Consider the following 15,555-nt stretch of genomic DNA (forward strand, 5'->3'; position numbering starts at 1 on the left):
GGTAGCGGGGGGCTGCAGGGGTGGCTTCTGTGAGAAGCTGCTAGAAGCTTCCCCCATGTCTGACAGAGCCAATGCCAGCTGGCTCTGAGATGGACCCACCACTGGCCAGGGCCGAGCCCATCAGCGACGGTTGTAGTGCCTCTGGGAGAACAGATTTAAGAAGGGGGAAAAGTTATTGTGCAACAGCAATTGCAGCTGGAGAGGAAAGAGAGTATGCAAGAGAAACAACTCTGCCAACACCAAGGTCAGTGAAGAGGGAGGGGGAAGAGTGTGAGGAGGAAGGAGCGGCAGAGACAACGTGCGATGAACTGACCCCAACCCCACTGCCCGTCCCCCTGTGCTTTTGTGGGGGGCAGGGGGGGGACATAGAGAAAATCAGGAGTGAAGTTAAGCCTGGGGAGAAGGGAGGGGTGGAGGGAAGGTGTTTTAAGATTTGGGTTCATTTCTCACTACTGTACTCTGATTTGATTGACAATAAATTAAATTAATTCCCTAAGTTGAGTCTGTTTTGCCCATGATGGTAATTGCTGAGTGTCCTGTCCTTATCTTGATCTACAAGCCTTTCATTGTATTTTTCTCTCCCCAGCTGAGGAGGGGGAGTGATAGAGCAGCTTTGGTGGGCACCTGGCGCCGAACTAATTTTAACCTGACAAAGCTTTCTGCAAAGAACAATAAGCCTTCCCCACACTCCCACCAAGGCTTCTGAACCAGCTGTAAAATGGGGGTGGGGGGGGGGAGGCATTCAACTAATTATATCACATAAAAAAGCAGGTTTGTTTTCATGCAAACAAGTTCTTGTAATTTTGGTTTTGAGCAAGTGCCTGGGAGCTTTGTATCATATGCTAAATGTCGAGATCAAACAACAGCAAGTAGGTAGTACAATGCTATAACATATAATACTGACAGGAGGGGGAAATGCCTGTTGGGGAAGGTATTCACAAAGGTTAACATTAGCCCCTGCAGGCTAATGCGTCAATGACTTTCTCTAATCAGTAAAGAGAGAAAGACTCCTCTAGAGGGCGATTCAGAACTGAAGATTCATTTAGCTACTCTGAATCTCTCTCCCGAGGAACCTCACTTCCATTAACTTCAGAAACAGCCTGCAGAGATTAGCCTCAAAAAGACCATGCTAGCCTTTGTGAATACTCCCCAGTATTTACCTGCCATCAGTAGGAACAGTGGCTGAAATTCACTACTGAGATATATAATTGGGTATACTGTATTCAATCTGAACACTATGTATTGTACATGGACTGAGTTTTACACAGCTGGAGCTTAGCTCTCCTGCCAGAATCACTGAAACAGCCTCCACAGCGCTACTAGCATGACCGCAGGATTTAGCTTTTTCCACTGCCCCATTAAAGCGCTCCGTTCGACAACCACCTGCATACTGCCATGCAAACGCCTGCTGTGCCCCTAACACCTTCAGAATCCACCAACATTCTGCAGTCATACCGGCGCAGCTCCTCTCGCTTCCACTGCTCATTGTATCACTGGAGCAGCAGTGGGAGCTGGGTTTTCACCATCAACCTAAATACAAAGAAGAAAAATTCTCAACTTCTGAGACCTGCTGTCAACAATTTTTATGGCTATTATTTAGTAGCAACAAGAGAGGAAAACGGTCTTTTAATCTCAAACACAGAATGAAGTTGGATTTTATCAGGGCCATTTCCTAACTCTTCCAGTTCTTCTATATTTCATTAGATCATTGTGCTTCCCTCCCTGAAAAATTTCCATATCTTCAAATTCTATCAAATAATAGATTTGAGAAAAATAAGACTGCTATAATATTGTATAAACCAAAAGAATGATTACAGCTCTTTAAAAGTTTTGGTGGGACTTTTTACATTTATGATTCTACCAAAATTTCTCTTCACAGAGTATCTTTGTAACATAAATCTGCCATCCTCTTACAAATGTGAAATACAGCAAAAAAAGGCCCTTTAAACTGACTTCAGCAAAGGTGTGACAATGTTTATCACAAACAACAGAAGTCTTTCATTTAACACCAGTTGTGTTATAGCCAGAGCCAAAGACAATAGAAACTCCAGGTAGAGTTGATTTCCAAAGTTTGCCTTAAAGTATGGTTAGACAAACCAGTACAAGTCTGGGAGTACAGCACTTTTCACAATCTTATGACAACTCCCAAGCCCTAGGAATTTTGGTTCTAAACTGAAATTTTTCCCATATAACCATGTCAAACATGACTTAGACATAACAAAATGAACTTGCAAACATCAAATGAACTTGCAAACACCTAAGTACATTTTACCACTGAAATCAAGCTTCTTTACCAAACAGAAAAGTTATGTTCAGATTTGAGAGACCATATTGAGACAAAGCTGTAATGAACACAGAAAGTACTACAAAGACCAGTTATTGTTCCAAATGAACAAATCCTTTGCATGTTACATAAACTACTTGCAATGCACTATGTCAAACAGATACTTTATGTTGTGTTACTACCCAAGTAACAGTGTAAGACATGTTAGCCACCATCTGTAGCTATTTTTACGTAACTGTCCTTCACATAAGCATCAGAGCATCTTAGTTTCAAAATGCATTTAACCATGATGGCCTTTTGAAAACTATATTGCACCTTTAGACAGGAAAAAAACCCCGAAAAGTTCCTGTTTTTTATATTCCAGTATCAGGTGGTTTTTCAGTTATTCAATCAAGAGATTTGCAGACAAAAATTACAAGCAATTAATTTTGTTCATCCTAATTATATTGTGGCATCAGATTAATAGAAATTATGCACTCTGCCCTTCAGTGTTCTGTAGAATTCTGCATAATAATCTTTTGGCTTGAAATGAATCTCAAAGCATGTTGATTAGAAGGTTGAAGGGCAGAGTTTTTAATTATTGTCAAACTCTGCTTAAGAATATGAGACATGAACAAAGTTTGTACTTTTTTCATATAATTGTTTATTAAAATAAAGGAAAATCCAGAATTTTACAATTCATCTTGGAAAATGTTCATAGTCAAATATCACTTTCAGAAGAGTTTTCCTCTATATACTCAACGTACACCCACTCAGAAGGGCATTTTATTCTTCTGCACTATCTGACATATTATCTGAACATCTTTGTAAAGCACAATTATCGCTCAGGACAGTTGTATTTGTGACAATACTCATTTAATCAAGCACTACATTGCCCATTGTTCTTTCTTTTAAACTCAGTAGGACAGAAAAAAACACAACAGGGTAAGATTTGGCAAAATATATTAAAGCACAAAGTAGATTACCAGTTCAAGAAAAGCAGGAATTTTCCCAATTAAAATATACAACTGATAGTTTATTCCTGGCAATTTATAAACAAGAAGCATATAATCTGAACACAAACATTTCAGTGAATTCTATGCTGTTTCCCATGTAACACACAGTAACAAAACAAGACTTTTAGAAAAAAAAACAGTATTAGTTTACTGAAAAAGGAATGACATATTGGACCAGTACCTACATATACCCAAATCACGATGCAATCGTCAGCTGATGGCACTTCATGTGAGGAGATTAGGTCTCATAAATTTTCTGAAACTGCATTTAACTTCACAACATGTCAAATGAAGTTTTAACACATAGAAACCTCTGTTTTCTCCTTTATCTAAAATATTTGCAGCAATTAAATCTTACAATTACTTTGGAATATTGGCAGTTATTTACTTGAGTAATAAACCCCTGAAATTTCCCTTCTATTTCAGCTTAATACTTGAACCATGTGAAAACTGTTCCTCTAAACATGAAAGTTTAGAAAAAAAGAAAAGGAAAAAAAAAGTTTTAGCACTCACTAGCAACAATTTCTTTGTAGCAAAATCATAACGCAGTTCCCTCTTCCACAAAGTGGGCTCCACAATATCCAATATTTTAAATATCTATTGATCGTGCCTGTGTTTACCTTTGTGGTGTCAGTAACACCTATAGAGGAGTCCATTTTTCTTTCAGGAACATAAGCCATCAGCCCATTCTTCTACTAGTCAGGGAAGAATCAGTGCATGAGTTAAAATATTTTAACAAGAAATGAAACCTTATCTCTTTTTTTTTTTTTTAAAAAATATCAAACCCTGGGAAGTAATTTTTGCTAGCTTTAAAAAAGGCCAATTCATTAGTTGCATTTTCAGGGTTCCAAAATAAATAGACCTTTGCTGCATGGCAATGTCACTTATTCCAAAGCTTTCAGGAGACATTAAGAACTCCCAACTCGATCTCTGGGAATAATCCGTAGATCTGAACCATGCTTTAGAAATACATTTCCTAAACAAACAAACAAAACAGAATGTGTTACCAACCAACCAAATAAAATGTTACCTAAGCAAGCATACACATTTAATGGATAATAATACATTAGGTCAGCATTTAACATCTTTGTAGTAATTCCTCTAATATACCAGAAATATACTTTTTATGTTACCATGGAATTTCACCTTATCCCTTTTACTACAAAGAACTCTTTATTTTTAAATAAAAGTGCCAGACACAAAGTCATCCAATAAGACTTCCAAGCTATGGCCTTTCAAACTTTGCAGTTCCATACTTGAATGTCTGATTTCACTTATGCACTATAATAATTTCAAGACCAGGAAATGAAGTTTTACTTCTCCATAATTATTTTTTTTAACTTGAGGTCATTTGTGCATATATTCATTTTTAATTCTCTCCTTGGTTCAGTACTTATCTGCTTCTAACTTCAGAACCTCAACTGTACTTTTCTTTTAGGAAGGCTCCCCACATATCCAAGCATTAGTCAGTCTCATTTTAGCATAAAAAAAATAATCTTGAACTTCGTATTTATTACCATATAGTCTTAATCATGACAGTCTTTTCAAGAGGACATAGTATGAAAATTAGAAGTTTCTTATACTTAGATGTCTAGAATATTTCCTGCATGTATTCAGGATTGTCATTCAGGTTGCTATTTTCTTCTATTAAATGTAACATTTGAAAATGAAAACACATTGCTAAAAGTGATGCATTATTTAATTACTGTATGGAACTTTTTTTTTTTACTTCACACTGCTACTGCACAGAACAGACTATATGTAATTCTACAATATCAGGTTTTAATAATATCTGCCTATTCTTATTCATCTTTGCATTGACTTGTAAAAACAGAATAATTGTATTTCTCTCCCAAGCACCCCATTTCAGGGAGGTAGAATGCTCTCATAAAAAAGACGAAGATATTTAACATTTGTTCAAGTTATTAGCATATTGGAACAAAGCTACCCTTTTTCAAACTTCACTTTTCCAGCACGTGGATCAGGATCAAAACTGTTCTATTTACTCAATGTAAAGAGTATTAGAAAAACAGTTCAAAAGAATGTGTTACCAGAAGATGTTCTGTTTTTAGAGATCTGCCAAGACCACATACTGAAGAGATCTTATAAAACCCACTGAACACAAATCTGTCACACCAGCAAACCAGAGAACTAAGCTTACTAATCTAGATGAAAAGTATCTGTATTGCAATAGCCATCATAAAACTCTAAAATTTTAAAACAAGCCACAGCTGCGTCTCACACAGACAGCAGTTCACCCCACCTCTCAGTCTGTTTCCATCATTAATATCACAGCAGTTTTATTAAAGTTATGGCATACTATTCCCTGACCTATCAAGGATTTAAAATTGAAATAAATACAGGGATTAAGCGTTAAGCCTAGCTTTTTCAGCTTTCATTTCCGCTGCTCCATGGAACCAGGTAGGGAGCATGAGAGGAAGTCATGCTTGAGGAGTACTTTTATTCAGAAAGGTAGGGAAATAGTAGAACAGTGCAAAACCTCTGAAATCCCCAAGGATTACTAAAATTTTATTCCTAGATCTTCTTATTTTGGGAAGTTTCTGAAGACTAAAGTAATTTCAATCTACAAGAACTTTAATATATGTAAAAAAAAAAAAAAAAGTGCATTTTACCCTAACAGATTTTTGAGATATCAATGAATAAGGCTGAACACAATGTTATATCTAAATTACATATGTTTACTTGTAAACTGAGGAGGGATTTTGGTCTGGGTCTTGGGTTTCGCGTAGGTCCTTTTTTGGTTGTTCTTTTGGGGGGGGGGGAGGGGGGTGTTGGGGGTTGTCCGTCCCCCCCCCCCCCCCCAGTTTAAGGCCAACATCACACAGCACTGTTAGGGCAATGGTACCTTCTATGTTAAAAAGAATAATCCATGTGCAATCCATGTGCCTAATCTTACATTTGCAGATAGGACTAAGATTGTGATGACAACATTTTGCATCTCGATGCTTTTGATTTGCCTGATGCTTGATTATGAGATGCTGTCGTATACTACTACTGAATAATTCCTCAACATTTCTAAGAACTTAGGAGAGGTAACGCAAATCAATTGGAGCTGTGAATTCAATATGAATAGCTGCAAGCATGATGAACTACCATATGGATGTTTTCATTCAGAAGTCAAGTAGTCCTAACTTTGCAGGATTAAGCTACAACTAATTTGAGCTACATAATATAAAATTAAAGTATACTTTTGAGGAAGAGAAACAGCATAAGTATACCTTAAGCAACTGACTACCTATTTTGCCTAAGTATTCTTGAGTGGTCATATGAAAATGTGGCTTTACATGTGGGTGATGATCTAGTAGATAAACCAAATTCTTAGTTTTATTATCTGTTTTTAATACACTTGGTTATGAGATCATGATGAGGACAGCATCAGGAGGAATCTGCCTGATGCAGTACACCTGTCAAACTATAATCCAGGTGTCCTAAAGCAAGCCCCAGAACAACAGAAACCTCCAGTGGAGCAGAAAGCCAGACACTCACTTGATCTTCATTTTCAAATGTTCTCGATGCAATCACAGACCTCAGAAATGGGTCGCTACACTTAAATGGTTCCTTTTACAACTCCAAGACATTCCCCAAACTAACGTCAAGCAACTGCTCTTCTAACCATCAGAAACTATTATGTGCTCTGCAAGGATTTACTTCATACTATTTATCTTACGTAGCTAAGTATGCTGATAATACCTTGCTTTCTTATTGTCCCTTTAGATCTGAAAAAAACAACCCGGTATGGTATCTTCAATAATGACTGGCAAACAGAGGGCACAAATGAATGAGACCTGGCAGAGATTTCATGCAAAAAAACAGAGAAGTGGCAAGTCTCCATCAACTGTTAACCACGTTTGCAAGCAGGAATAAAATTAGATTCACAGTTTTCACTGGATGACTGGGTTCCACAAGCACCAAAGCCATTTGTATTATTTCTTAGTAGAAAGTTATCAACATTTCTTCCCTAACAAGATACTTCACTCTAACTCTCGTCTCAAATGGGTCGAGATTAGCTAACTGTAATAATTTCCAAATTAATTTAATAGTATAGCTTTTCAAGAACAAGTCCACAGAAGCCTGCTTCCAGACAACAGAGCATTATTAGTACAATTCAACATCTGTACTACATTTCCATGTATTTCAGGAGGTCATGGGGAAAAGCTTTACACTTTTCTGTGACAGAGATAAATTCTTGTCTCATAGCAAGCCTCCACAGTTGAAATCAGAGATTTCTCATATGGAATCCCTTGGTGAGAACAAGAGGGCTATTGGCAACCAGATCCTCTCTTCTTGAAACCTTGTTCTCCAAAGCACCTAGAGTTCCTGCTCTAAAACTGTGTATTATTTTTTAAACATAACTCATGAGAAGTGCTGCTAAAATAGCAAATACTACTGAACTAGGTAAAGTGGGGAAAAATATAGCTATAATTATAAAGCTTCTCCCATTTAAGAAATGAAAACTTAAAATATAAATTAACCCTGAGTGCTATGCATTAGTTTAAAAGAAAAGTTTTTAATACTGGGCTTCATAAATAATAACTTACCTGCTGTCTGTGCAGGGTTTATTCCTATACCATCTAGGAAAAAAAAAATTTAAAAAAAGAAGATTAAAAAAGAAAGAAGAGAAAAAAGAGGGGAAGATGAAACAGACATATTGCAATTTACTACACTAAACTTACAGCTCAAAAAATGTAATATACCAACAAGATATAATTATTACATCAGGTCTTCATGCTGCTGTTTCCTGTAACCAAAAACAGTCTTATCACAGGAGCTAACAAGAAACTTTCAGCACAGAAAATCCGAGCTATCTATTTGGACAAAACCAAATGAATACTATTAGTGGTTTAATACCATCATCCCACGCATAACTAACTTAAATAATGCTACAATTTTATTAAATCCAGTTTGCCGTCTGTAGAGGTTGTGAAAGAAAAAACTTTTGCTTTTATCAATACCTCTTCACTGAAACTACAATACAAAAACTATTAAAAAATTATATAAACTATATTCTTACCATTTGTTATAATGGCACTTGTTGCTGCAGGAACTTTGAACTAAAGGAAATAAAAGTAGGACAATATAACATAAGAGATACAGTTAAAGCAGAAAATATATGGGGAAAATTCAAAGCAATTACGATTTTAGCTAGTTCAGGTACAAAAAAATTGTCAGAAAAGATAGAGCAAAATAAAGGTTTAAGGTCAAAGTTGATTAGACACCTCAATACAGAATGCAAAATTTGCAGTACTAAACAACTAAATAAATCCTATTATTATTACTCATTGGATAAAACATAAAAGTTAAGCATCCACAAAGTTAAGAAATACTACTTATTATACTAAATAAAGGAATACCTAAAACACATATGGAAAGAAGCTTCTAAGAAGCACACCTGTTACATCTAACAGCAGCTAAACAAGAATTAGCTTGAGGTAATCTTGGTTAATTTTGACCAATTTCCTACGCTTCTCTCTGGCTACATCAGGAGCTCTCCAACTGCACTACTCCAAGAGAAGAGCTCACTCCAGGATTTGGTTACGCAAGGAAGCACTAACAGCACTGCGTCAGATCTGGCTCCCTCCTCAGATTTCTGACACCAGCCTAACCAGGCTTTGCACCCTCAATCACCCCCACGTGTCTCCATGGTACCCCATCTCCACGCGCATCATACGTGGTCAGTTTTACAATACAAGAAGCCCTACTCAGGTGGGGTTGCATTGCATATAGGCTTCAAATGATTTCAGAAGAGCTGAACTGAGATGGGGAAGCCAAAAATAATTACTTCTCAGGACTAGAGGGAACCAGGCAGGGCCAGAGAAAAATCCTGCACTATGTAATGTGGTTGGACCACAGAGGACAGAAAGGGCAGGGTGAGTACAAGTCAGGCAGTGTTACTTGGTTGGTCTTAAGACAAAAGATTGCTCCTTGGACTTCCTTTACTTAGCATATTCAACAACCCACAAGGCAGAAGACTGGTGCCTCTGCAATTAGCAAGTATCAGTGAAACCTCCTCTCGAAGCACTTCATTCTCCTCTCTATACTGCATAAGAGAAAGGGCAGATAACTATGAATGCTAACACCGAGTGCTTCCCTGCAAGAACTGCAGAGCTCTCCCATCTTCTGAACAAGTCATTTCAGCCATGCCTTTCAATGGCATTCACTGGTTGTGCTTTCTTCATTTTCTGATTGCTCAACTCAAGATTTTTTAGGTCTCATTTGCAGAAGCTCTATGCACTAGCTAAAGCTCACAGAAAGCATGCCTGAATACAGTACTTAATCATTAGTATACTGAAAACACTGCCCTATTTATCTCCAGAGACACAAAATTAGCAGTTTTTTTTTTTTTTTACTTGATCTCTCCTAGCTTTTTATCCATAGGAGGTAAATCATGCCACCTCCTCATCTTGCAGGGTGACAAAAAAATGGTCATTTTCACACAAAATTAGATACCAGTATCACTGAAGAAAGGTCATGAAGAAAGTAACAATTTGTCTTCAGATTTGAATAACAAAGTTGATAAAATAAGAGCTACATATTTCACAGTAAGAATGTAAAAAATAATATGCCATCATAATAGCTTATGCATATATATCATATGCTGAAGAAAGCAAGCCTTCATTCCCAAGTTCACTAACTTTGCGAATGTTGACTCAGCACTCTGAGGAGAAATCTTTTAACAGGTTTGGGTTTTGGTTTTTTTAGGGAGGTTGTGGGTTGGTGGTTTTTTTTCATAATAGGAGAAAATGAGTTTATTATAAAGTTTGAACAGTGGGCTATTGTTAATGTCAATCATTTTAAGTCCTGCCTCCTGGAATGAGTCCACCTCCAATTAAAAAAGTAAAAGAATAAACCACAAAAAAACCATGAACAAGTGGCAAATATATGCTTAACTTAATACTTCAGTTATTTTTCAACAAGCAGGTTTCCATTGTAACTGATACCATGGACCTTTCATCCTAAATCATCTTAACCCCCCCCAAAGTAATTTCTAGAATGTTGAGTGCCTTTCTTCCCTATCTCTTCTGATACACAACAAAACATGGAAGGGATGCATCATTCACAGAAGGATGGACGTCTCTACTTACTTTATGCCATTTTGCTTTTCAGTAGGAGTATCTATCAGATCCCAATACACTAGGTGCACATGAGAACTGTGTGGCAATCAGTCAGTGAAGCACTAGTTAAGATTCTCTTCTTACTTCATATTGTATTGTGTTAGAAGAGAATAAAACACTTCTGTTATCTTAGCCCAAAATACTCGGCCAAACAGCAATAGTTCTCAGCTATATACTCAGCACGTAAAAATCATCGCAAGTATAATACAGAAAGAGAAGCTACCTTTGGAAACGATTACATGTATTTTGGTGCAATATGGTTCACTATTTAAAAATCCTTCCTGTGGTTGCTAAGCATATGTTTCTCATGCTGAAAACATACAAGCTTTCTGTGATGCAAAGTCAAATGGTTACTCAAGTAGCAAAGAAGTTCTGTATTCAGCAGATCATCCCTGGCTTTCTTTGAAACCAAATTGGGTAACATCCAGCCCCAAACTCACACACTTTAAACAAAGAGATTGTTTGCTTTAAAAACCTATGAATTGATAACTGAGGCTGCCACACAACTTATTTGCCCCAATACTAGGAAATACATTTGTCAATATCTACAGTCAAATTATAAGGAAAAGATGACAATCACATACCAACAATTATATTCCTTTCACACTTTTTACAATGATGATAAAAATCCTCTACAGCAATAAGCTCATCTCATTTTAGTGCAAAGAATAGCAGATAAGTGCATTAACCCATAGTATTTTAGCATCAATCTATCAAGAGTAACATTAGAAAAACAAAACAGTTTCAAAAATATACATTTATGAAAGAATAGTTTATTTAATAGAAATGGATGACTATTTTAGTAGTAATTCCACAAATGTAAGTGAGGTTTTTTGTAAGAACTGTGCAAATGTACATGTGAGGTGTGTACCAAGTAGCTGTATCAGATAAAGGAAAAAACCAATAGATAGCACACATTGTAAGTGAGAACATTAACACTATCCCAATAAAGTGTGACAATTGTGGGAAGAACTATAAATAGGTAAAAATGGAAGATGGTAGTGTTTCCAATACTCTACATTTCAATTTGTAGTTTTATATAGAGTCTGCAAGACAAACAGAGAAAATAAAAAAAAAAGGAAAGAGTTAAATTTGCATTATCCAAATAATCATTGCCAAATGTATATAGTGGGAAGGGCTGAGATTGCTACAAATAATTGAGACTTCCTGAGACCTCACCATTTAATGATCCAATTTTCTTTCACTTCCAGCTCTGCCTATCATGAGTTGTGTACAATGAACTTTCACATGTTACATGATGTGCTAGAGATGACAGAAAAAAACCTGTTATGTATTTCAGTTATTTCCAATTAAAAAAAAAAAAGAAGGAACACATCTTGTTTTGTGCAGTGCAAGTAGTTCAGAAAACTTTACTTGGAAAAGCTGTTAACCTTTGACAAAGCACTGCCACTGAAACTTGATACACAAGATGACCATTCTACAGTATGGCTACAGTTTTACTATTCCAAAGGAATTCTGGTTATGATTTGGTCAAACTTTAAGACTCTGGGGAAAAAAAACCCCAAACAACTCAAACCTCAGTAGGAACTTGCTAAGGCTAAACAGCCAAAACTTAAATCCTTCTCTGTCCCAAGAGCTTTAATCACCAAGGAGATAATGCACTTCCCCTGGAGACCAACTAACATCTTTGTCCAAAACCCAGGGCTACAGTTTGATCTTCTCCTTACATGTTCTGTATAAGGTACTGTGAAACTGGTGTCCGAATCACGATACACAGCACAGTTAATGTTAAGCTATGCTGTTCAAGGAACAAAAACCATTTATATAAGACAAAAATTCTCTCTCCTTTTCAATGCTAGTTCGCAAAGGATCACAGTGGCTTCATTCCTGGGGAAGAGTCTAAGTCTTTTTTGTTCTCTGTTTACAAAGCATTTAGTTCTGCCTGGTCTCACAGAGATGTAAAAAGCTTTAGTAACACATCAGCAGACAACTAAAATCAGTGCCATATTCTGAAAAATCAATCATATGTTCATGTTATTAATTTCTATTTAACACTGACTCAGGCTAATACAAAAGTGCTTCACACTGGGGGGGGGGAGTTAATAAAGTGTTATTTGTATTTTCTTTAAAATAAAATGTTTATTGTATAGACATTTAATGGAATTACTCTAGTGAGCATTAGCAACACTGGGCTTTTTTACATTCCATCACACATTTTCAGTATTTCTTGTGAGCCTCCAAAAAACATCTACAATTGCTCTGCTGATCCAGAGTGGTGTCAGGTCAACCAGCAAAACTCCCATGGATGCTCAAAATACTCATATCAACTAAAAGAATGATTTGTTCAATGTGAATATTTAAGTAACTAATTCTTCTTTAAATCCACTTTGCAGAGGACCCTATCACTAACTAACACTGTGGTTCCACGAGTAGGTAAAGCTAACAGGCTTGATGGCAACCCTCCTACCAGAAGTGGCCCCTCACTCCTTGTATCTCCAACTTCTCAGTCCCACTCATTTTCATGGTCCCTCATGCTAGCATCAATGGCATGAATCCAAATTAGAGAAATAACAGGCATAAAGACTAACCCAGCAAGAAAAAATAGCTTAGTTTGAACCCACACTTCCTCTCCAAGATGAACCTGTGGCAGTACATTTCAAATGGGTGACAGAAGGCACAGAAGCAGCAACCAGGGTCAGTTTTGGAAGATATGATACCCTACACCAGTTTAAGCTGCTTGCAGATGGTGGTAGTAAAAGTGAGCCTGATAAAGACAATGAACTAAGTTCAACTGACTGATACAGCAAAGAAACTTCAAAAGAGACCCTTTGATTAACGATCCCATTTGAACGACTCAGTGTACAACTCCATCAGACCTTGATCTGGCATTTGTCAGGTGACAGGAATCTGTAACAAGGACTGGAAGGGGAAAAGAACTGTTTCTTTTGGAAGCAGCCTACACCTACAGCAGAAACAGCACTTCAGAGTTCTATTGGACTTTTCAGTCTAGGTCTCCAAGTATGGGTTGTGTGGGCACAGCTGCATTAGTTCAGATTAAAAATAATGGAAAAAAAACCATAGTAAAAAAAAAAAAAGCAACTAAATTGGCAAATATCTTTATCATTCTGTATATTATTCTGTTCAAGTAAAGTTATAACAAACAATCCACAACCTCCCCACACAAGCTGCGTTTCCACTAAAAACTTCTGTCACATAGTGGTATAACACTAACAACATAAGGAGACTCAAGACATGGAATCCATTATCCTTCCTAATTATTTATTTTATTACAATTCCAATGCTTGAAAAAATGAAATTTTGTATAACCCAAAATTTCCCAAGCTGTCCTAAAAAGACAGAAGTGGAACTGCAAGAACAGACTCTCAGCTGAATCTGTTTGCTGACTAGATGAAAAAAGACATCATGCTTTTGATTACTTTATTTTACTGTTTACACCCAGATGAACATATCTTAATCTCTGTACGCTTAATCTGAAACAAACAGGACGCATCTCTTCAAATACTTTATATAAGGAATTTAGGCACCTATTGGTTTTGGATTCCACGTGAAAGGTCAAACACCCAGAAGCCAAAGAATGCATTATCAAAGTCTTACTCACTTAAGTCTGTTTTTCTCAATCTCCCATATAACTAATCACAATACCTTCTGTAATAAAAAATCCTATGTCCTCCAATACCAGACATTACTGGAACTGAATGTGAGAAGACTTTCAGAATTTCCTGAATAATTCTAGACAATTTTCTGGATATTCTACATAAGCAATTTAAAATATTAAGTATTCAACAGCAGTATCTTTTAATTATGTTCACCATCATAATTTTTGTGTTATTGATATAAGATGGCTTAATTTAATCACAAAGAAGAAGAAGTCTGTCAATACCTGCTGCTGACGTGTAAACTGTGCAAGAACAGCTAAGTTTCAGATTCTGAAAGTTTTGGCAGGCCCACACTGACATCAGTAAAGCTTGCATCCATGGGTATCTAACAAGAGCATTATTTCTGCTGAATTAACCATTTTATTTTACAATAAAAAAGCTTTTGCTTTCAGGAATGTTCAAAAAGTTAAAAACCAACGTCATTACTTCCTACTTACTTCTTCTGCAGCAAACTTCAAGACAGCTGTGAAAGGGGTACTTTCGGGCACACTTAACCTGAAATTACAATGGAAGCAAGTACGTGACTGCTAAGACAAACTGAAAAGCGACTTTATTTGCTATTAAACTACTAGTTAAAACCTCACTTTCACCAGCACTAATATTCTTGCCAAAGGTGTGCCTGTGCTACTTAAGGTCTAGGCGAAAGCCTAAAAACATACGCGTGGCAGCAGAACGAAGCAGAAAAGCCCAAACGGGTGACTTCACAACAGAAAACCACCTTTTCGAAAGCCCTGTCAGGATGACCGTTAGAAGCCACGCGGCCCAGGCGCAGGTACAGCCTGCGCTGCCGCCCCTTTCCACGGCTCCCTCGCGTCACGCAGGGCCCCGGCTCGCCGCACCACTCACACTTTGTAGGGCAGCCGCGGGTCCGAGGTGAGCGTCACTTTAAAGGTGACCTTCGACCTGGGGAGAGCAAGGAGAAAGCACCGGGTTAGGGCTGGGGGCGCGGGGGGGGGGCGGGGGGGGGGGGCGCGCGCGGAGCCGCTCACCCAGCCACCCACTCACATGATGCTCCCGGCGCCGCCGCTCCTCACTCACACGTCAACCGCCGCCCGAGGGGGCCTTCGCCCCTCTCCCTTCCGCCTCCCGGGCTGCCCTCGGCGCGCCTGACGGCAAAGGGAAAAGAAAACCGTCCTGCCGACTGCTACGGGGGAGGAAGCGGGGGCGTTCTGTCTTGGCGCCCGTAAGTGAGGAGGCGAGGGGAGAGGCTGAGGGGTGGACGAGGCGCGCCGGGGGATTTGTGAGGATTTCTAATCAGGCAGCCGCACTGGCTGTTCCCCGCGGCGGAGGGAGGACTCAGGCAGTGGGACCCCCGCCTTTCCGTAGGCGTCCGGAAGTGACGGCCGGGCGGCCCCAGCGGGAGCGGGGAGGTGGCGGGGCGGTAGCGGGGCCGATTCCGGCCCGGCCCGGCCCGGCCCCAGCGGGAGCGGGGAGGTGGCGGGGCCGATTCTGGCCCGGCCCGGCCCGGCCCGGCCCGGCTGGAGGACGTAGCGGGCGGCGGCCTG

At 38.5% G+C, this 15,555-nt stretch overlaps 1 protein-coding gene across 1 annotated transcript; it reads right to left on the bottom strand.

The window, feature by feature from the left end:
• Nucleotides 1-3,278: 3,278 nt before the first annotated feature.
• Nucleotides 3,279-15,196, bottom strand: UFM1 (ubiquitin fold modifier 1). Its single transcript, XM_075050504.1, has 6 exons — nucleotides 15,056-15,196; nucleotides 14,897-14,953; nucleotides 14,488-14,545; nucleotides 8,312-8,351; nucleotides 7,839-7,871; nucleotides 3,279-4,255 (listed from the first exon to the last, which is right to left on the bottom strand). Coding segments are annotated over exons 1-6 (258 nt in total). The 5' UTR covers nucleotides 15,058-15,196; the 3' UTR covers nucleotides 3,279-4,187.
• Between the last annotated feature and the right edge of the window lie 359 nt (nucleotides 15,197-15,555).

This window comes from Buteo buteo, chromosome 18 (genome assembly GCF_964188355.1).
Source record: "Buteo buteo chromosome 18, bButBut1.hap1.1, whole genome shotgun sequence".
NCBI classification, from domain to species: domain Eukaryota; kingdom Metazoa; phylum Chordata; class Aves; order Accipitriformes; family Accipitridae; genus Buteo; species Buteo buteo.